Genomic DNA, 23,665 nt, shown 5'->3' with positions numbered 1-23,665 from the left:
GTGTTTGTAGCTAAAGGCTTAATTTAATCCTCAAATAAAATATCCCATTAATGCACATTTTCTCATTTCATTTTTTTACTTGAGTCATTCTTAAATAAAATTTAGGTAGTGTTTCCTCCTATAAGAATATGTGCATGCTGATTCTTTGCAAAAAGGATTTGACATATTTTTCATAAGAAACTGTTACAAAATTAATATATATAAACAAATGACAGAATTTTAAAAAGGAACATACATATATGATACTAGCATATATGGTTGACTACACATTTGGTATTGAGAGCTTCTGAGTAGCTAATGCAAGATGTTATATGGCTCTTGTTGCCAGAAAAGAAGCACCTCCTTTCCTATGCAAGGCAAACTTTGCCTTGTCAATACATTTTAAAATACATTTCTCAAATAGGTGTTATACCTAGGGTCAAAAATGCAGAAACCTATAGGAGACTGTCAGGCAATATAAGTAAATGCATCAGGTTTAAACCCTATAGAGTCATAGTGACTGTGGACAACTGTCTTCTAATAAGAGTAGTTGCTAACAGCTCCTGTCAGTGTTGCCCCTTCTGTAGCTGTGGGTCCCTAAAATGAGGAAGTATGTATGCCTGTGTGTTTGTAAATTTTTCTAATTATAACATGCTGGCAGATACTGCAAAAGATTTTTTAAATACTCGCTGGTTGGCTCAGTTCATTGGTCATTAGTTTGTGACTGCTGATGTAAAGAATGTAAAACTGGATTATGAAAAATGTCCTGAACGTTTTATAATACTCAAGGGGATTTCATATGACTAGTTATTGTGATGATTATTGGATATATTCCAAGTATAAAACAATAAAACACAAGTCAGTGAAAGTAAATCCATGTGGCTCTGATGATGTGATAGCTTTCCCCAGGTCTTATCTCAGAATCAGATATCAGAAAATAAAGCACCAAAAAAGTGAGTTAGGTGCATATCTCTCAGCCAATCTTCTCTATTATTCCTCCTAATTTGACTTTTGAATAGCTGATTTGAATTAATACTCACTGAGAGAGACTTGGAATGCTTTTTATTCTGTTGCTTTTTAGATATGGATCCATTGTTGAAGCCTGGCAAGTAGGTAGGAAAAAAACTGTAGGTAATTGTGTTTAATTCTAGTCTCCACTTCTGCAACCTACTTTCTGTCCTTTTGCTGCCTGCCTGCCTGCCTCTGCCTACCTACCCACTATTCAGCCTTCCTATCTTTCTTAGTCTCAACTCACCTGCCTTTCTTATCTACTCTGTTTCAAAAAGGATGTTAGTGATTTGTTAGAATACATAACATGTAACAATATAGTCTTAAAAGGAGAGCAAGAATAAAAATACACTTATTGAGCCCAGCATTAAATAAAAACTGAATAATGTGGTAAATACACTGCTATACTGGTGGTCACAAATTTAAAATCCAAGCTTTGAGTAGTCAGTATGAAAAATAACATCTCATCATGTACACATTGTGCATTGTCCATAGTATAAGATAGAAATTAATTTCTCAAGAAAAGTATAGCTGCTTTGCTATTAAGAGAGGAATTTCTTCTGAGGAGTCTCATAAAGAGGATACTAATAATATAATGCAATAAAGATTATATTAATCTTTTTATGGCTGAGTAATATTCCATTGTATATATCTTAATAATGAGTGTAGTGGTGAAGGGGATATACATTTAAGTCAGGTGCTAGCTTCTTTTAAGATACTTACATTTTTTAACTTACAAAGCATTATGTTCTAGGTGATACAGTTTACATTTTTTGGATTCCTTATGTCTAATCAGCTATATCCATGACAGAGCTTTTCTCATAAATAATCAAAATGAAAGGCAACTGAGTCAAATAGTTCCAGAAAGGAAAATGAAATTAACTATATAGCTCAGAATTTTATATAGAAAAAGATTTACATTTGCTGAATTGGTAGTATATTAACCATAGCTCACCATTCATTAACAAAAAATAAACCAAAACGTTTACTATAAATTGATCTGTCCAGTTTCCGTATCTTTAAAAGGAGGGGATTGGATTGGATGATGGCTCAGATTGCTAATCAGCACTAAAATTATTTTTATATTAATGTTATTAACAGCATCGAAAGAAAAAAAAAGTCCGCATTTCTATAATTAAGACAAAAATCTGCCAGGGGTCAGGGGGAAGAATTCTATAAGATTATACCAACCTTAAAATTAACATTTGTCATCCACTCTATATTTTATTACTCTAATATCTTCCTTTCAGATCACATTGTTGTGAATATTAAATATGTTAATACAAATAAAGTGCCTAAAACAGCCCTGGAACATGGTAATGTTCAACAAGTGTTGGCCATTACTGTCATTTTTATACTCAAAAGAGGAACAACCCAAATGTCCTTCAGTGGGTAAAAGGATAAATTAACCTGGTACATTCATACAGTATTGCTTGGTAATAATAAGTAACAAAACACTGATACATACAACCACATGGATGAATCTCAAATGCATTATGTTAAGTAAAAGAAGTCAGCCTCCAAGGATTATGTACTTTATGATTCTATTTATATGACATTCTGGAAAAGACAGAACTACAGACAGATTAGTAGCCACTAAGGTTTAGGAGTGAGGGAACTATTCTATATCCTGACTGAGGTAGTGATTACCTGAGTCTGTACATCTGCCAAAATTCAAAGCTATACAACTCCCCCACCAGCATACCCAAAACAACAAATGAACTTTTTGTATATTAATATTTTTTAAAACCCACAATGTGGTATTACTACACACTGATACAAACGGCTAAAATTAAAAGGACTGACAATGCTAAAGCTCTCATACTTTTCTGGTGTTAGTATAAAACACTTCACCTACTTTCAAAAACCATTTGGCATTTTCTTGTTAAGTTAATCATTATCTTTACCATATGACCAACAATTCCTCTTCCACTAGTAGTAGACTTTCTTATCTTCCCTCCTCATTCTCTCCATTCATGACACTGTCATTCATGCCACACAACCAGAAACCTAAGGTCATTCTTTGCCTTATCACACTTTCTCATGCTCTAAATCCCATCAACCATTAAGTACTACTTCCTTTTTTTCCCTAGCTATTTCCTAAATATGTTTGCTATTCTGTGTGTACTGTTTCTGATCATATCCAGGACATCATCATTTTTCACTTGGCCTATTATATATTCTCAATTAGTTTATATACCTACAGTATTGTCTAACTCAAATCAACCTCTAGACTCAGAGTCTAGGCCATTCTCTTGCTTCAAATTATGTAAGTGACTCCAAATTGCCTGCCTACAGAAGAAAGCACAAACTTCTTCACAAGGTATACAAGACGCCCCATTACTGTCCTATACCTACAACAACAGTCTTCTCTCCTCTTTTTTTTCCTCAGAATTTCTGCTACAGTAATATTATCCCTCAGATTATACTTCAGAGGGATAACCAAGACTTATAACCTCATGAAGACTTGGGTTCTTGTGGGTTTTTTTTTTTTTTCAAGTGATGTCTTTCCCATTGTTCCTCACTTAGTTTACTCCTACTGGAAAGAGGATGAGAATGGGACAGAAAGGTAAAGGAAAAAAAGGAAATATAAATATTTCTAACAAGAATCTAATGTGTATCAAACACTGTTAAGTGCTGTCCATGTTATTTCACGGAATACTCATCCAACATTCTGAGGTAGCTTTTGTTTATTTTATATTTAAGAAAACTATACCAAAATTGCCAATGTCCCACAGTTGAGTAGACATAGAGCTGAGAAAACTATGCCATTCTACTATAGTGTCAACTTATGTGGTAATATTTCCCTACACCCAAGGTTTTTCCTACACTCATACAGGTTAGGCAAAGTACACTTCTATTCTAGCACCTGCTACTTTGTTTTGAGATAAGTTTTATACATGAGTATCTTTCTTTCTACTATAAGCACATTGAGGGTAGGAAATACCTTTGTTTTAATTTAAGAATATAAAATACAAACAGAAAAGAGAACAATATAGAAGTTTCTTTAAAAAATACAGTCATAGATCCAACACTAAATTTAATGAAATGCAGCATTCCCTGGAACTTTGAAGCCTGGCCCTAATTAGTGAGTGTGTCTTTTCCACCTTTATATTCACAGTGCCCGGCACAGAGCAGGTGTGAATTAAACATCTGTTGAACTGAAGATAGATTCATATGAAGCTTTGCATATACAAAACAATGTGTTACACAAGATTTCTGTTCATGAACATTTCTTATTGTTATTCTGTTACCCTTGGTCTACTTGCAAGAAAACTGTAGACGTCTTCCATGATTTCATGGTTGTAGCCAAATAATATTGGCATATATAATTTCATTTTATCTGCACTAACATTAAAAATGCAGCTGTAGGAGACCTTTAAGATGGTGGAGGAGTAAGACGTGGAGATGACCTTCCTCCCCATAAACACATCAGAAATACATCTACATGCAGAACAACAACTATAGAACACCTTCTGAACCCTGGCAGAAGACCTCAGACTTCCCAAAAGTCAAGAAACTCCCCATGTACCTGGCCGTGTGGCTGACAGGGTCTTGGTGCTCCAGCCGGGTGTCAGGCCTGAGCCTCTGAGGTGAGAGAGTGAGTTCAGGACATTGGTCCACAAGAGACCACCTGGCTCCACGTAATATCAAATGGTGAAAGATCTCCCAGAGATCTCCATCTCAACGCTAAGACCCAGCTCCACTCAATGACCAGCAGGCTACAGTGATGGACACCCTATGCCAAACAACTAGCAAGACAGGAACACAACCACACCCATTAGCAGAAAGGCTGCCTAAAATCATACTAAGTTCACAGACATCCCAAAACACACCACCGGATGCGGTCCTACCCAACAGAAAGACAACAGAAAGACAACATCCAGCCTCATCCACCAGGCACCAATCCCCTCCACCAGGAAGCCTACACAACCCACTGAACCAAACTTACTCACTGGGGACAGACAACAAAAACAATGGGAACTATGAACCTGCAGCCTGTGAAAAGGAGACCACAAACACAGTAAGTTAAGCAAAATGAGAAGACAGAGAAATACACAGCAGATAAAGGAGCAAGGTAAAAACCCACCAGACCAAAAATATGAAGAGGAAATAGGTAGTCTTCCTGGAAAAGAATTTAGAATAATGGTAGTAAAGATGATCCAAAATCTTGGAAATAGAATGAAGAAAATACAAGAAACTTTTAACAAGGACCTAGAAGAACTAAAGAGCAAACAAACAATGATGAACAACACAATAAATGAAATTAAAAATACTCTAGAAGGGATCAATAGCAGAATAACTGAGGCAGAAGAACAGATAAGTGACCTGGAAGATAAAATAGTGGAAATAACAACTGCAGAGCAGAATAAAGAAAAAAGAATGAAAACAATAGAAGACAGTCTTAGAGACTTCTGAGACAACATTAAACACACCAACATTCGAATTACAGGGGTCACAGAAGAAGAAGAGAAAAAGAAACGGACTGAGAAAATATTTGAAGAGATTATAGTTGAAAATTTCCATAATATGGGAAAGAAAATAGTCAAGTCCAGCAAGTGCACAGAGTCCCATACAAGATAAATCCAAGGAGAAAAACACAAAGACACATGCTAATCAAGCTATCAAAAATTAAATACAAAGAAAAAGCAGCAAGGGAAAAGCAGCAAATAATATACAAGGGAATCCCCATAAGGTTAACAGCTGATCTTTCAGCAGAAACTCTGCAAGCCAGAAGGGAGTGGCAGGACATATTTAAAGTGATGAAAGGGAAAAACCTACAACCAAGATTACTCTACCCAGCAAGGATCTCATTGAGATTCGACGGAGAAATTAAAACCTTTACAGACAAGCAAAAGCTAAGAGAATTCAGCAACACCAAAACAGCTTTACAACAAATGCTAAAGGAACTTCTCTAGAAAGAAAGCATAGGAGAAGGAAAAGACCTACAATAATAAATCCCTCAAAATAAGAAAAGTGTAATAGGAACATACATATCAATAATTACCTTAAATGTAAATGGATTAAATGCTCCCACCAAAAGACACAGACTGGCTGAATGTATACAAAAATAAGACCCATATATATGCTGTCTACAAGAGATCCACTTCAGACCTAGGCACACATACAGACTGAAAGTGAGGGATGGAAAAGGATATTCCTTGCAAATGGAAATCAAATGAAAGCTGGAGTAGCAATTCTCATATCAGACAAAATAGACTTTAAAATAAAGACTATTACAAGAGACAAAGAAGGACACTACATGTACCACATGTACCACAATGTTCATTGCAGCTCTATTTACAAAAGCCAGGACATGGAAGCAACCTAAGTGTCCATCGACAGATGAATGGATAAAGAAGATGTGGCACATATATACAATGGAATATTACTCAGCCATAGAAAGAAACGAAATTGAGTTATTTGTAGTGAGGTGTATGGACCTAGAGACTGTCATACAATGTGAAGTAAGTCAGAAAGAGAAAAATACTGTATGCTAACACATATATATGGAATTTAAAAAAAAAGGTTCTGAAAAACGTAGGGGCAGGATAGGAATAAAGACGCAGATGTAGAGAATGGACTTGAGGGCACGGGGAGGGGGAAGGGTAAGCTGGGGCGAAGTGAGAGAGTGGCATGGACTTATATATAACTAAATAATATAAAATAGATAGCTAGTGGGAAGCAACCACATAGCACATGGAGATCAGCTCAGTGCTCCCACCCTCCCTATCCCACCTAGAGGGGTGGGATAGGGAGGGTGGGAGGCAGACGGAAGAGGGAGGCAATAATGGGGATATATGTATAGCTGATTCACTTTGTTATAAAGCAGAAACTAACACACCATTGTAAAGCAATTTATACTCTAATAAAGATGTTTAAAAAAATAAGAATAAAATGAAAAAAAAAAAAAGACTCTCCAGTAAGACAAAAATAAAAGAATGGGTTAAAAAGTAAAATAGGTAGCTATTGGGAAGCAGATAGGGAGATCACCTCGGTGCTTTGTGTCCACCTAGAGGGGTGGGAGGGAATCGCAAGAGGGAGGAGATATGGGGATGTATCTATCTGTATAGCTGATTCACTTTGTTATACAGCAGAAATTAACACACCATTGTAAAGCAGTTATACTGCAATGAAGATGTTAAAAAAAAACAGCTGTAGCTCTATTTCATAAGTTATTTTTAATGAGCCTTTTATACAAAGTCAAGTTTAGGGAAGTTCTGTAAAGCAAACAAAAACGCTAAACAAACCAAAAAAACCCTCCATTGCTTACATAATAGACTCTTGTGTTGATTTAACATATTAGTGGCAGAAATTCTAGACGTGTCCCAGTTTAACAGACTTTTAATCAGTCATTTATTCTCACAGTATAATGGGTGAGTCATAACTTCTAAGTTATTTGCATAATCCCTGTGCTTTTTCCACTGTTTTGCTAAATTTAACACAGCTATTAAAACAGAGAATGAACCATAAATTTTTAAAAATGTCGACATGCTTTTCAATCAATATTCAGATTTAGAAGATCATGAGTTGACTATTAACCTCATTTCTTCATTAATCGTAATTCCTCATAGATCAGTAAATCTTAAGAAGGACAGCAGAATTAATTCTTACTATTTGTGACAAAGCCCCACAAATATCTTTTGGAATATCTAGTAATTGTCTACAGTGTGAGAATTGGGTTTAGCAGTTATCCTAGGAGACCACATGCTGGAGAAACCCTACAAATCTTGAAGAGATTGTTCAGAGTCAAAATGTACACACATTCTTAGATACATTTCATCCTTTCCCATTTCCTCAAACTTCCACTACCTTCTCTTCTGTCCAAACAATTTGTTATTTTGCTTCCTACTTAACTAAGAAAGTAGGAGCCATTGAAGATGATGCCCACTGAGCCATGCCCTTATAAAATCCCTTTCCCTTGTGTATGGGCAAGATCTATAATTTACCTCTAACAGAATAAGGCAAAGTTAATGGGCTATCATTCCTGTGACTATTAAATGGCAAAGGTGAAGGGATTTTGAGGATGTAATTGAGAATCCTAATCAGTTGACTTTAAGTTAATCGAAAGGTGGCAGTCCTCAGTGGACTGACCTATTCAGGTGAGCCCTTTAAGAGAGGTCAAGAGGTTAGAGATAGAAGACAGAGATATTTTCTTGCTGGCCTGAAGAAGCAAACCACTGTAAGTCTAAAGCTTCTAGGAAATGAAATTCCCCAACAACCAAGTGAGCTGAGAAGCAGACTCTGAACTTTATGTGTCTTCAGCACCAGCTGACACCTCAATTATAGCCCTGTGAGACCCTGAGCAGAGAAGCAGGTTAAGCCATGCCAGGTATCCTAACTCATGAAAACTGTGAGATAATAAAATATATGTTGTCTTAAGTTGCTAAATTTGTGATCATTTGTTACACAACAATAGAAAACTAATACACAATCAAAACATGCCCAATCTTCTAACACTGCACTCTCTTGCATGTATCATCTGTGCTCATAAGCTCTGTCAGCCCTTCTTTTAACTATGTGTAAACTGTCCTTGTTTTCATCTAAGGCTAATCTCTCCCTCTGGGTTCTAAACCCTATTTCCTCTTGTTTGCTCAAAGACATTCCTCTGACAATGGTCCTCTTTCACTCGTACATCATTAAATCTACCCCTTTCTAGTGAATCATACCTATCAGCAAACAGTATCTGTTTTCTTCCGACTTCCAAAAGCATGCTCCCTCTGTGGTATTCTTTCCAACTATATAACCCCAGTCTAGTCATGAGAAAACACATCAGATGCACTCTAATTGAGGGGCATTCTGAAAAATACCTAACCAAAACTCCACAAAACTGTCAAGGACATGAAACAAGGGAAGACTGAGAAACTGTCATAGACCAGGGGAGACTAAGACAACATAGAAATGAAATGCAAATGGTATCTGGGATTGGATCCTGGAACGGTAAAAGGACATCACGGGAACAACTGCTGAAATCTGAATGAAGTCAGAAGTAATCCATGTTACTTCTTAGCTTTAATACATATACCATGGTGGTTCCTCACCTTCTTGAGGTCTTTACTCAAATATCATCTTCCCAGTGAGGCCTTCTTTGACTACTCTATTTTATTTTAGATTACACTCCCTATTTCCATTTAACAGACACATATAGTATGCTTACTTTTAGATAATGAGGAAATTATTTAAATGCAATATATCCATGTACAAGGAGTTCACAGATTAAAAGCAAAGGAATAATTTCTTCACAAGATATCGGTTGTTTCTGATTGCCCAGTGTCCCTTAACTCTCACTGATAAAAATTCCATGCTTTATGTTTAAAGATCCACCCTGTATGGCCCTCATGGCATTATTAATCTCTGTATTTTGGGGTTGGACATATGGTATCAACCGGCAAATGACTTTCCTCCCTTTGCTCCAGGGCTAGACATGTGAACCAAGCTCAGCTGAGCTCTAATAATATAGACTTGGAACACTTCATAGATATATTTTGTCTAACATGGAAAGCTTCTGACAAAAAAAAAAAAGGCAACACGTGGAAGGAAACAGCAAGAGGTTAAGAAACAGAGCCTTGATGGTGTATTTCGAACCTTCAAATTCTACCCTGAACCATGCCAGCCTTTTGGCTCCACTCCATTAGCCAGTAAACCTTTTGAATAAAGTTAATTTTAGTTGGATTTATTTCATGGAACTGAGAGAGTCCTGCTTAATACAACTGCATATAGTGTTATAAGTTTCAAAATTGAGGTAGATATGAAGAAGGCATTAGGAAGAAAAAGTCAATCGTCTCTGAAGGGTTACAGAAACATTTACAGAGGAGTCACTCTTAAGGTTTAAAGTCTAAGGACTCAACATATGGGCAAACAAGGGAAACACCTCACTGAATATCTGAGTTCTCACTGTGTGCCAAGCATTACCTTAAATACATTACATACATTATGAAATTGTCACCAGTTTCCTAATAGAGGAAGAAATCAATACCTTGCCCAAGTTTACATCTGATAACTGAATCATCAGCTGAATTCCACACTATGCCTTTCTTCTTTTTTTTTTTTTTTAGGAAAACAAGTTTTATTATATGTAGGTTTTGAAATGTTTGCCATGTGTTCTGAGAACTCAAACTAATACACAGTTTATTTATTGTGGATTGGATTTCCTTACAAAGGGGTATAATTTGAGGCCTGAAATCATCTAACTTTGGTTAAGATTAACAATATACTAGAGACCAATGGGTAAAACAGAAATGTGGCTTAAGAAGATAAAAATAACTCTGAGTTTATTTTTATAAAATCTTATTTTATAAGACTGTAAGTCTACTACCTGTGGGCTGCTAACTCCTGAGTGGAGCAGTGATTGCTGAGTACATACAGTTATGTACAATTTCTTCTGGGAATCAAGTATTTCCCCTACTGTGGCTGAAACACTGAATCAGATAGTATTGGTGACAACTTCTTGGATGGGTTAGTGGATGGCCTCTCCATGAATACAACTTAGGCAAAGAAAAAAAATTTTGAGTCACATTAGTGTGATGCTTTTCAAATGCTTTATTTCTGAGTAGAAGTAGGGTATTTTTACAAAAAATATATATTAATTTCTATGGGGGAAAGTAAATATTTTTGAGGATGGATGAATAGTCCTATATGAGCTGACAGTTTTAAGAGAACTTCAGATTTATTTGCTCACAAAATCTAGTAACATCTAACACCAATGGATATAGATTTTTTCTATATGCTACAGCTTCTTAAACTTTCCCTCTCATAAATACCCCTTATAAAATATTCATTTTATTCAAATAATATCTGCTTTTCTGCAGACGTGATTATAGTGCCATGTAGATGGATCTCAGTCATCGCTTTATCATTAATGAAACACCCAAAATGTTTCTTTAATTAAGATATCTCTCACTAATTGACACCGTTCTTTTGTTGCTTAGCACTTTGGCATCATACTTTATTAAGATAGCTGAGAAAATACTGATTTTCTTTAATGATGCCCTGTAACACTTCAGTCTTTTTGAATTTTTAACTTCTGTAGGCATAAATCCAAGCATTTATAAGCTGAGATATTTCTTCTTTATTGTGCACAGATTTCCAAGAAGTCTAGAAAATATGTTTTTATTCACCATTTAGAAGCATCATGCCTTCTTAATGGTAATTACTGTGCTCTAGGAAATAAGTTATTATCTACTATGAATATGAAAAACCTATTTTACCCAACTAGCTTCAAGTGAGCTAACAATTCGTTAGTGGCACTTTCACGAAAAAAATTGATAAGCACTTTGGAAATAAGCTTAAATGCATTTTCAAACTCTAAAAACTTTCTCTTTTTATCTTTTACTTTATTTCTCTTCATTCTTTCCTTGCTTTCTGCTTTTTCCCCTTCTTTCCTCTTCTTCCCTTCCTAGTTTCCTTCCTTCCTTTATTAAAGGGAAAAAAAAAAAAAAAAGCTTAGTGTTACAAATGACATTTCTCCAGATCAGATTTCTTACAGACAGAACTATAAGGATCCAAAGTAGGATGCCGTCAGAACTACAGTGAGGTACAACCTCACACAGGTTAGAATGGCCATCATTAAAAAGTCTACAAATAACAAATGCTGCAGAGGTTGTGGAGAAAAGGGAACCCTCCTATACTGTTGGTGGGAATTTAAGTTGGTGCAGCTACTATGGAAAACAGTATGGAGGTTCCTCAAAAAACTAAAAACAGAGTTGCCATATGATCTAGCAGTACCACTCCCAGGCATATATCTGGACAAAACTATAATTCAAAAATATACCTGCACCCCTATGTTCATAGCAGCACTATTCACAATAGCCAAGATGTGGAAGCAACCTAAATGTCTATTGACATATGAATCGTTAAAGAAGATGTGGTACATATACAATGGAATACTACTCAGCCATAAAAAAGAATGTAATAATGCCATTTACAGCAACATGCATAGACCTAGAGATTATCATACTGAGTGAAGTTAAGTCAGCAAGAGGAAGACAAATATCATATGATATCACTTATATGTGGAATCTAAAAAAAATAAAATAAAATGAGCTTATCTACAAAACAGAAACAGACTCACAGACAGAACAGAGTTGTGGTTGCCACGGGGGAGGGGGAGGAGGGGAGGGATGGATTGGGAGTTTGGGATTAGCAGATGCAAACTATTATATACAGAATGGATGAACAACAAGGTCCCACTGTAGAGCACAGGGAACTATATTCAATATCCTGTGATAAACCATAATGGAAAAGAATATGAAAAAGAATGTATATATGTGTATAACTAAATCACTTTGCTGCACAGCAGATATTAACACAACACTGTAAATCAACTATGCTTCAATAAAAAAGTAGGATGACATATCTTTTAAAATTTTCTTTTCAATTCTTAAATTGTAAACACCAAAATAATTTTTACATTTTATAGTTTATAATCTGCCTTGAACTTTATGGGCTATGAATGGTCTATTACATATTTTCATGAATTACAAACTCTAAATAAGATAATAGTTGAAATTGCATCACTCCCTACATATATTTTGATTAAAGCATGTCAGTTTATCATAGATAAGGACAGCATTTCCAGCTAAAATTTTCTGAGTATCTATGGTTGTACTTTAACTTTGTTGTCTCATTAACCTTCAGAACATCCTGTGGGGTAAGGGAGCTATCTTTAACTCCATTTTTAGTTTCCTCATCCATAAAATGCAAATAATAGTAGCACATACCTCCTGGAGTTATATGCTATTAGTTGAAATAAGTGATACACAGTAACCTACTTAGGGTTGCAAAGCTAACTAGGAATAGGACCAGGATTTAAACCCAGACCTGTATAACTTTAGACCTTGTGTATTTAATTGTGCTATAATGCCATATTGAAAGCTAACTGCTGCTGAAAAGAACACCTTCCCCTAGCTCCTGTACTGCTCCCTCTCAACTGAACTGTGAGGAGGATGACAGAGCTTGGCTTACTTTCACTATGACTATGACTTCCCGTGCTCCAATCACCCCACTTTACGTTAAACCAAATCCAAGAAGGGTCTACATTTCAACTTAATCATCCATCTCTCCATAAGATAACATCATTACCACTAACACTGTGTCCTATATTGCTGTTTATGTTGGTCCCCCTGATAAGAAGTCCAAACCCCATATCCTTTCTCAATTTAGCTCCATATGGCACTGAACTTTTGTTATTCAAGCTCCCATTCTTTCCTGTAGTTGGCAGACTCTAAGACAACCCTAGTTTTCCCAGCCTCCTGGTACTCAAGTTCTTGTGTAATCTGTTCCCCTTGAGTGTGGGTGGGGACTGTGACTTGATTCTAACCAATAGAATACTACAAAAACAACTAGACCTAGACATCACATCTGTGCTTATGATATACAAGACTGTAGTGTCTGTTTTGCTAGAAGACGCTCTCTCTTGCTGGTTTTGATGAAGCAAGCTGCCTCATTTGGAATATGTGGCAAAAAACTGAGGGTGACCTCCAGCTAACAGCCAGCAAGAAACTAAGGCTCTGAATCCATCAGTCTGTAAGTCTGAATTCTGCCAACAATCACATGAGTTTGGAAGGGAATCCTTCCCCGGTCAAGTCTTAAGAACATAGCTTTGGCTGACAGCTTGATTGCAACCTTTCAGAGGGCCAGATTAACCATGTTTAGACTCCTGACCCACAGAAATTGGGAGATGACAAATCACTGCTTTAAGCTGCTACATTGTGAAGTTATCCAACAATATGCCGCTAATACATGCTTGAATTCCCAACTCTTTGTCTGTGGCCTCTGGAATTCACTGAGGAAATAGAGGCCATCAGAAGAGAATTTCTACATCCATCAGCAAGTATTCCAATCTACCTACCTTTCTTTCTTGATTATTCAGCTGACTCTCCTATTAAAATGGATGAACTTACCATGCTCCTAAGATCTTCTGACTCGTGCATTTAATTCAATCCCCTCTCTCCATCTCAAAGACTTTTCTCCTGTAATTATTTTCCCCTCACCATCATTAATTTTTTCCCCTTTCTACTGGATAGTTCACATTTGCAAAGAAGTCCATGTATGATACTCCCATCATAAAACCACAACAAAAACTTCCCTGGACTTCATCTCTCATTAGTTACAGACCCTTGTTCCCTGATACAGGAAATATTTCAGAAGCGTTGTTTATACTCTCTTACCTACTTCTTCTGCTATTCTCTTTTGGATCCAATTAGTCTTTCTTCCCTCCCACTCCACTAAAAGTGCTCCTATTTGGGTCCCTAATGACTTCCGAATTGACAAATTTCAGATGTAATTCCCAGTCTCCATTTTATTCAAACCCTCTGCAGTGACACAGTTGATTTTCCTCCTCCTTGAAGCACTTTCTTCTAGTTTTGGTGATATCCCCCACTTCCGGTTTTCCTTCTAACAATGACTGTTCCTTTTCAAAACGTTGTTGTATCCTTCTGCCTTTCTTAACCACTAAATCTTACAATTCTCTGAGCTTTGTCCTTGCACATCTTCTCTTCTCTAACCACATCCCCTTCCTAGGCAACCTTGTCTAGTTCCATGGCTCTAAGTCTCATGGACATGTGTATCACTTCCCAAACTATATCTATAGCCCTGACTTTTCATCTGAACTCTAGGCTCATATATCTAATCTGCACTTGGATTTCTAACAGGTAACTCAAGTTTAACTTCTAAAAAATTGAACTCTTACTTTCTTGCATCCCGCAAACATTTGCTTTCCCAGGAAGTGAAATCAGCATACTTCCTGTTCCTCATGCCAAAATCCTTGGAATCAACCTTGATTCCTCTCTTTATTTCCCATACCACACTCATTCCTTTGCAGAGAATCTGCCAATTCTATCTTCAAAATGTGTTCTCAATACGAAACTTTCTCATTCCATTCACTAAGACCACTTTGGCTCTAGCCACCATCTTTTTCTTCCCTGGCAGTACCTTCTCACACCTTTTTTTTTTTTTTTTTTTTTGAACCTTAACGTTTATCCACCCCTTTGCAGCTGACTGAGTGATCCTTTATAACATGTTAAAGTACATTATGATATTTTATTTCTTAAAACCATCCAGTAGCTCCTTTCAACACTAGGAATAAAATCCAAAGTATACACGGTAGGCATGTAAGCCTGCATGATCTAGCCCTCCCTTCTGCCCTGCATTCTTCCCTCACTCTTCCCTTGTGCACTCCACCCCGGGCACACAGACCTCTCGCTGTCTCTGGAGCACTCTGTACACTGTTGGTGGGAATGTAAGTGGGTGCATGCCTCAGGTTCCTCCTTCCTTGGTCCCTGCTCTTTCCCCTTCCTTGAATGATGCTCCACAAGACATCTGCAAGGCTCACTGTTACCCTCATTTTAAAAGACAAATATCATCTGATACCACGGATGTGTAAAGTTTAAAAATGGATGCACATGAATGTATTTCCAAAACCGAACTAGACCTACAGACATAGAAAACACACTTATGGTTACCAAACGGGAAATGTGGCGGGGAGGGGTAAATTAGGAGTTTGGGATTAACATATACACACTAACATGTGTGTGTGTGTGTGTGTGTGTGTGTGTGTGTGTGTGTGTGTGTGTGTGTGTGTGTGTGTGTGTGTGTGTGTGTGTGTGTGTGTGTGTGTGTGTGTGTGTGTGTGTGTGTGTGTGTGTGTGTGTGTGTGTGTGTGTGTGTATAACAGATAATCAACCAGGACCCACTGTAGAGCACAGGAAACTCGACTCAACACTGTCATAACCTATATGGGAAAGGAATCCGAAAAAGAATGGATATATGTATATGTGTAACCGAATCACATTGCTGTACACCTAAAACAAACACAACGTTGAAAATAAACTATACTCCCATATAAAATGAAAATAGAGTTTCAAAAAAAAACAGAAAAGAAATGCCTTCTATATTCTCCTCAGGCCTCGGGGACCTAGGCTGTGGTCACATCCCTGGAGCCTGAGCAGGCTGGGTCCCAAGGCTGGACCGCCGTGGGGCTGAGGGAGCTGGGGAGGATGTGGCAGCACACGAGACCCGCCTTGGACCTGGAGTGCCTCGTCCCCTGTGGAGGGCACCACCGTCTCCAGACCCAGGCGGGCCCTCCTATGGCTAAAGCAGGCCGAGGACACCCAAGGATGGTGGACCCCCTGGGCTGGAAGAGCTCTGAAAAGTCCCCTGGGGTCCCCGTCTCCTGATGGTGGGCTTCCCACCTGCAGCCTTTTTCCTTAGAGTCGCCGCCCCACCTATGTTCGACAGGACCCTCAGGATCGAGCTGTTGCAGGTGTTGGGATGCGTCTGGGGGTGGTGACGTGTAACAGTGGAGAAGTAATGAGACACAAACGTTTGGATGTCTGTGCTGGCATATTCCACCCTAATTTCCAACCCAGGAACACCACTTCGGCTAAGGCTCTGGTTGCTCCAGGAACCAAATCTGGGCATGAAGAAATGCTGCTGCCCTGTGGCCACATCCCATAATGACAAGAGGAGATATGGGAACATATGTATATGTATAACTGATTCACTTTGTTATAAAGCAGAAACTAACACACCATTGTAAAGCAATTATACTCCAATAAAGATGTAAAAAAAAAAGGAGCTCCAGAGACGGGCGCGAGGCTCGAGCCGCGGTTAACAGCGCATACCCCAGAGACGGGCATGGAAAAACAAAACAAAAACAAAAAAAAACGGTGCTTATGGACACTTCATATTCACAAGGCCTCAAGAAATGTCCTGGAGTGGGTGATCGCAAATGAATTCAAAACAGGGCCGACTTTCAAGACACCAGTTTCCACAGGTACATTTCATGGGCCCCCTCTGTCCAAAAAGGAACATAAAAACATCGCTAATTATTAGAGAAATGCCAATCACAACTACAACGAGGTTATCTATCACCTCCCAACAGTCACAATGGCCATCATTTAAAGTCTACAAACAACACATGCTAGAGGGAACGTGGAGAAAAGGGAACCTCTTACAGTATTGGGGGGTGGGGTGGTGTAAGTTGGTAGAGCCGCCATGGAGAAAAGTATGGAGTTTCCTCAGAAATTCCTCAGAATTCCTTCCCCGAGAATACTATGTAAAATAGCAGCCATCTCTCTTTCTCCTCCCTTGCACGGCTTCATTTTTCTTCAAGGCTCTTTCACAAGAGACAAGGTTCCCTAGCTGTATTTAGAGTCTGTCATCCTTTCTGGAATGTAAGTTCCGTGTCCTAGTGGGTCCTTTGTTTACTCACTGCTGTTTCACAATGCAGACAGGTTCACCGGGGAGAAATGAAGCATGAGCACATCAGCAAATCATGAAAATGAAAATATCAAAATATCACCACTGGTTGAGTTATAGAAAAGGCAGTTTTCCATTAAAATGTTTGTATCTTGATGAAGAATTTGCTGTTATACAACAGATTCATCACCTATGTGCTATAATTTATTTGTAGCTATTTATGTATAAATGACCTTATCACATATCTGATAGGTTCATTTTTTTCCTTCTGGGCAATAGGGGGTTTTGTCTCCATTCTCCTTGTCCCTGACTACCATGATTCATTTAAAATAACCCTTCATTTAAATTTCATAGCACGATTTATCCAGGCTTTTAAGAAATTCTCATCAATTGATCCTTTCCTTCTCCAGGATTTTCACTGAGGAAAAATAATTGGTTAGAACATTTTGTAAGATTCATTCCCTAATCAGTAATCCTCTAGTTAGCTTTGACCTTCCCCAGAAGGTGAAAAGATCAAAAAGATTTTTCAAAACTTTTTAAAGACTTTTTCTTTGTCCTGACTGGCAATACCTCTTACCTCCTTCCAACTTCCTCTTTATATGTGCCAACGTACCCATGAATGTTTCTGAAATTGTCACAAAGCTTTTCCTTTGCCTCCCATTTATTTTTCATTGAAAATATTACAAAAGACTTCTACTCACTTATTCTGAGTCTTTGTTTAACATACTTCTCACACACCTGCCCATCCTCATAGGTTTAACACACAATTTGCCATTTAGTACCTAGGAATAGTGTCATGCTTCCACAGAGATGAGTCTATGCCAAACTTTCATAACCCATTGTACATAATCACAAAACTATCCCTTCATTGTACTCTTCCTTTTAAATGGTTTTCTCAAATTCCCCCTAAAAATGAAGATGAGAGCCCCTTACTAAAAATGCTTCATTTTCAATGCGCCTGGACCGCTGACAAAATCAAATTTGTGCACACTATTGGTAAACTATACACACACAAATATAACTTTAGGATAAAGTTTTAAATTTGCAGAAAACAATCATTCTGTGCCTTCAAATTAACATTTCTTCCATTCCTCTTCTCCATTTAGAATGTGTAATGCTGTGCTTCTTGAATTTGAGGTTAAAACCTAAGAGTTTTTCTTAAAACTGCAAGTCATTTCCATGGAAACGCAGCGTGGTTTCTCAACTGTCAGCTTTCTCAAACTAGCACTTTCAGCTTATGAAGGATCCTCCATTGAAGTGTGACAATCTCTTCCACCTTTGTCAAGTAAGTAGGGAATACTGGAACAAGAAGGGATATTAGGGATGACTATACGATTAAATAGTATTTCCACAACTAAAAATAGAAGATAAAATCTCATCAATTAAAACTGGTGTTCTAAAAATGAATAATTACTCTCCTGCATACTCATCAAAAAGCAGTGCCAGAGAAACACACACAGGAAGCACATTGATTTCTTTTTCCACAAAATATATTAGAAGAGCTGTGTCCTGCCTCTTCTACTGGCTGTCAAATCTACTTCACAAAGCAGAGGGGCTACTTTACACAGCATGGTCTCCTCCCCCAGCTGGGGGCTCCTGAGTCTGGTCAAGCACTGGGCTAAAACATAGAAACTGGTCATTGACAAAGCAGAGAGAAAAGTGGGCAACTGGGCCTGCGGATGGCACACACTGAGCAGGGCCCTGTTCTGTAGAAAGGACAGAAAGTGATGAGCTGGGCCTGGCTCCTGTTTCTCCTGGATAATGATGCCCCAAGGAGGAAGATCAAACACATGGATCCATGTACGCATGAATTTCCTTTCAGGAGCACAGTCAGAAGCTCCCCAGTGGGGTCCCAGACCACAGAGTGAGCCTCTTCTCTCCATCTGATGACCGTACTGTTGTCTCAGACAGATCTGCCAACATCAGATGCTGCTTCACATCCAACACGCCCTTCACCACAGAGTTCTAGAAAGGACAAGGGGTAAATCGGTGGTTTCCCCAATGTGGGTGTAGCTCTAGTCTCTAGGATTTCCGCTGCAAGTCCCCCAGAGGACCTCTAGATATACAAAAGGGTTGTTTGGGGTCTTCTTCTGGATCAGTTCCAAAACAAGCAAAGAAGAAAGAATTCAGCATGATTGTTTCACTGTAGCCAGAATTCTGCTAGCAAAATTGAGTGGCAAATTGAGACCATGAGTCCAAATAACCATGACAAAAACAGGTCTTTAAATAAAAGTTCGTTATCAGTTCTTACTTTAGGAGTTTCTTTGAATATTCCTTGAGCCTGAAATGTACCTACTTGGTTATACTGTTTTTTGATTTCTTCGCATTAATGAAAGAAGTGAAATAGTCAATTAACATAGAAAGTTTTCTTTCTGGGCATTGGTTGATTGAAATTTGGCTCCGTTTACTACATTACCCAGAAAGTAGTCTCCTCTCTCCTTCCCCTATGCCCCTCCTTCTCCTCCTTCACATTCTTCCATCCCTACACTTCCTCCTTATCTTTCCAAATCTTTTTGATCATTCTTTGTCACCTTGCTTTTTTCTTAATTTGGTTTTATTTTATTTTTTTAATGTTTATAGAGTTGAGCATGAAGAAGTTATCTTGATTTTTTCCTCATTGTCTAGCCTCTGTTTTCTCCAAGCTATTTTTTCACTCAGTTTTTGTGTTCCTTTTTGGCCTTGTCTTTCATATTAAATGCACTCCTCAAATGTCAGATTACCCTTGGCTGTCCACTCATATCACAGAATGGGCAATAAAAACCTGATAGGAACATCTGAGTAGGACATATTGAGTGTATTTTTAATGTGAGATGTTCATCTGGACCATTTATTGAGAAACTTCCTGTCAGTATGATTTGGATTTTCCTATGATCCAGGCTACTTGGAAAAGATTCTTTCAACCACCTGCCTAGCTGCTAGCATTCTAGGGGCCAAGTGTGAAGAAAGTTGGAGGACTCAACAATCAGTGTGTACATTTTTACTTCCTCCCTCTTTTCTATATGGATCCCAACTTTCACCTTGGTCTGCTGTCCCCCAGTCCAGAAACCCTCAGTTTGACCCAATCCAAAAACTTAAAACTTCAATCACTATCTGGATAAAGGAAGCGTCATTGCCCGGTTGCAAAAGTGGGAAGGTATGCAGAGGTCTACCAGTACCTGAAGAGATTTTCAGTCAGCCTTGGATAGCCCTATTTTCACCCTATTTCCAGAGTCAACTATTAAATTCTGGAGCCTTTTGAAGTTTCCGTGGTATAAATATAATTGTTCCTCTGCTTTCCCCACTGTTAGCTTTGGGTTCAGTTTTCTTGGGTGTACCAAGTCAGTCCCTCCTTGTGCCTCTGCTTTCCAGCTTCCAAATTTTGTTGCCCGTTCTCATTGTTTCTGTCATTTTCTACCTTATAAACATCATTTTGGTGTCATTTAATGGGATTTTAGGAAGGAGAACATAATGCATATATTCAATGTGTCATCATGTGCAGTTTTATTCTTTATTTTGCTGCTACTATATATGAATCTAGTAATCTATAATCCTTAACGTGACCTGGAAAAGCCTATGGATATCAGATACTCTCCCTTGTTTCACAGATGGAAAGCCTAACCCGAAGGAGGTTAATAGCCAGTAGGTAGTCTGTCAGAGTAGATTTGGGATTTGGACATGGGTCTTTTGACATTGAAATTTCAGCTCTCAGAATCTCATAATTTTGAAAGAAGACCCTATAAATGATCTCATGCAAACCCTTATATTATAAACCAAATACCAGAAAAGCTAAGAGACTTATACCTGGACAGACTGCCAGGTAGAACTCGGGTCTCTTGACAACCAATCCATATTGTCACAACTGCTTTTTAGAGTATTTTCTTCAAAGTTAGTAAAGATGGATTTGGAAGAGAAACTAGACATGGTTTATGTTTTAGAAGGTAACTGGTATCTGTGCTTTGGAGTTCCCCTTGAGTCTCTAAAGTTAGTAAGATTGGTTGAGTCAATACTGGTGTTAGCCCTTAGCAAAGTTCTGGTAAGGTTCATTTCCATTGCAAGAAGACCACTCAGAAATAGTTGGATTATTCAGAACTCACACAAATCATGAGATAGTAGAGATGATTTAACATCAAAGGTTTTGATACAGAAAATGTAGCTTCAAATATATGTAACCCAAACTGCTTGTAGCAATGACAAAACAAGTGTTAATGAAACTGTTCAATCATTGTAAAACTGGAGTAAACTTCAACTTGAGGCTAAGAAATGAAAACAAAACCAAAATACAGAACTTTCCAAACTTTTTACCATTCCCAAGCTTAGCGAAAATACACACACACACACACACGCAAATACAGAAACACATACACATGTATATCTCAATATATAAAAAGGAAATGCAAATAATTGGGTAGGTTAGTATTAGCTTCATGGAATACTTACTGTCATGCTATAAAACTTAAAAACTAGGATTTTATAATGAAGTGCTAACTTTAATTATAGCAAAGAGAATAGCAGTATAATACTTAACATGTGAAGCATATGCAAACAGACTATTATGTAAAAAATCAAGCTAAGGTTCAGTGCTAAACATCTGCATGTTTAGTGAAAACAAATTTTAAAAATTATAATTAGGTCACTGTAGCCTCAGAGTGCTTCAGAAAATATCCTAGAATTTCAAAGAAATGGAAGGAAAAGGAGTGGGCTTGACGGCTTGTTTTAATAAAAGGAAAACTCTAGCTTCTGGATGCAACATGTAAAACTGACCCAAGTATGGCTTAAGAAATAGAAAGCAACTTCTCAAATTGATTAAATCCTTAAGTTGAAATCAATATCTTAAATACATTATTCTTCTGGTTAATAAACATTAGCTAATAGTGTGAGAGTTTCCTGCCTATTTATTAAATTTGTTTACCCCAGGTGACTTGGTAATCATTTCTGCTGAACAGAAAAGGAAACAAGTTAGAGGTCACCCAGCCTGGTTCCTGCGGTAGCCCTTGTCTTGGCCCCATCTGGAGCACTGAGGCTGTGAAGAGATCAACACGTAGAGTCGAGACTGATGCAGGAGAGATGTGTGTTACCTATCGTGCTGTTCATTAAAAAACATTCTGTTGGCACTTGCCAAAAAATATATTGGTACCTGAGCAGGACTGATTTTTTCTTTCCTAGATCTGAGATCAAGATGCTGCTATTGAGAGTGAAGTACGAGCCAGTCAAAGAAAGCATTCAGGAAAATTCTGATTCCTTTTCTTCACCTCTTGGTTCACTCTTTCTTTAGGTCTCTATTATTTGTTGCTATTTCAAGTGATTAAAATGGCTTTCCCTTTTACTTTTTTCTTGTCTCTCTAGTCAGAAATTCTTATTTGTAATCTTTTCTAAACTCCAAATTAGTGAAACTTTATGAGTCATTTCTATGGTCTGAATGTTTGTGTCTCCCCAAATTCATATGTTGAAAACCTAATGCCCAAAGATGAGGGTATTAGGAGGTGGGGTCTTTGGGAGGTGCTTGGGTCATGCAGGTGAAACTCTTGTGAAGGGGATAGTGCTCTCATAAGAATTCTCAGCGAGCTCCCTTGCTACTTCTGCCATGTGAGGACACATGAGAGTCTGTGATCCAAAAGAGAGCCCTCACCAACCATGCTGGCTCTTTTATCTCCAACTTCCAGTTTCCAGAACTCTAGAAATAAACTTCTGTTGTTTATAAGCTACCCAATCTGTAATATTTTGTTATAGCAGCTTGAACTAAGACAGTCATCATAATACTGGTGATTATGATTAGAAAATAACATAAATCTGTTTCTACCCTCTTACTAATGCCAGGCACTGGGCTTATGGTATTATATGTATGATGGAATTATATCCTGAAGTATTAATTAATCTAGTTAATTCTCTAATTCTCTATCCCTCTTTTCTTGCACTTGTACCCCAAGGGCTATTTTCCCTCCATCTATCTTACACTAAAGGAAAAAAAAAATTGAAAGAAACAGCCAACCTAAGGGGAAGAAAATGATTTTCTTTTCAGAGACAGGCTTTAAAGCTTAAAATTTGTATGGAAACACAAAAGACCCTGAATAGCCAAAGCAATCCTGAGAAACAAAAACAAAGTTGGAGAAATCAGGCTCCCTAACTTCAGACTACACTACAAAGCTACAGTAAGCAAAACATTATGGTACTGGTACAGAAACAGAAACATAGATCAATGGAACATGATAGAAAGCCAATGAACCTATGGTCAATTAATCTATGACAAAGGAGGCAACCTATGAACCATAAACCCATGAACCTATGGTCAATTAATCTATGACAAAGGAGGCAAGAATGTACAATGGAGAAAAGACAGTGTCATCAATAAGTGGTGCTGGGAAAACTGGACAACTACATGTCAAAGAAAGAAATTAGAACATTCTCTAACACCATACACAAAATAAACTCAAAATGGATTAGAGACCTAAATGTAAGACCGGACACTATAAAACTCTTAGAGGTGGGGCTTCCCTGATGGCGC

General features: G+C 37.8%; 1 protein-coding gene across 4 annotated transcripts in view; it reads left to right on the top strand.

The window, feature by feature from the left end:
- MANEA (mannosidase endo-alpha) overlaps positions 1–23,665 on the top strand; it is a 117,809-nt gene that overhangs the window by 81,499 nt on the left and 12,645 nt on the right. Inside the window, exon 6 of one of the 4 annotated variants that reach the window (XM_060167908.1) lies at positions 22,081–22,868. The exons of the other annotated variants lie outside the window; for them this stretch is intronic. Within the exon in view, the coding sequence (XP_060023891.1) occupies positions 22,081–22,084 (4 nt within the window). The 3' untranslated portion in view covers positions 22,085–22,868. Of the gene's footprint in view, positions 1–22,080; positions 22,869–23,665 lie in introns of those variants that run through there. 4 annotated transcript variants of the gene reach the window in all.

This window comes from Lagenorhynchus albirostris, chromosome 12 (genome assembly GCF_949774975.1).
Source record: "Lagenorhynchus albirostris chromosome 12, mLagAlb1.1, whole genome shotgun sequence".
Classification (NCBI taxonomy): Eukaryota; Metazoa; Chordata; class Mammalia; order Artiodactyla; family Delphinidae; genus Lagenorhynchus; species Lagenorhynchus albirostris.
The sequence above is the reverse complement of the archived record's forward strand: the minus strand, read 5'-3'. Positions and strand labels throughout refer to the sequence as shown.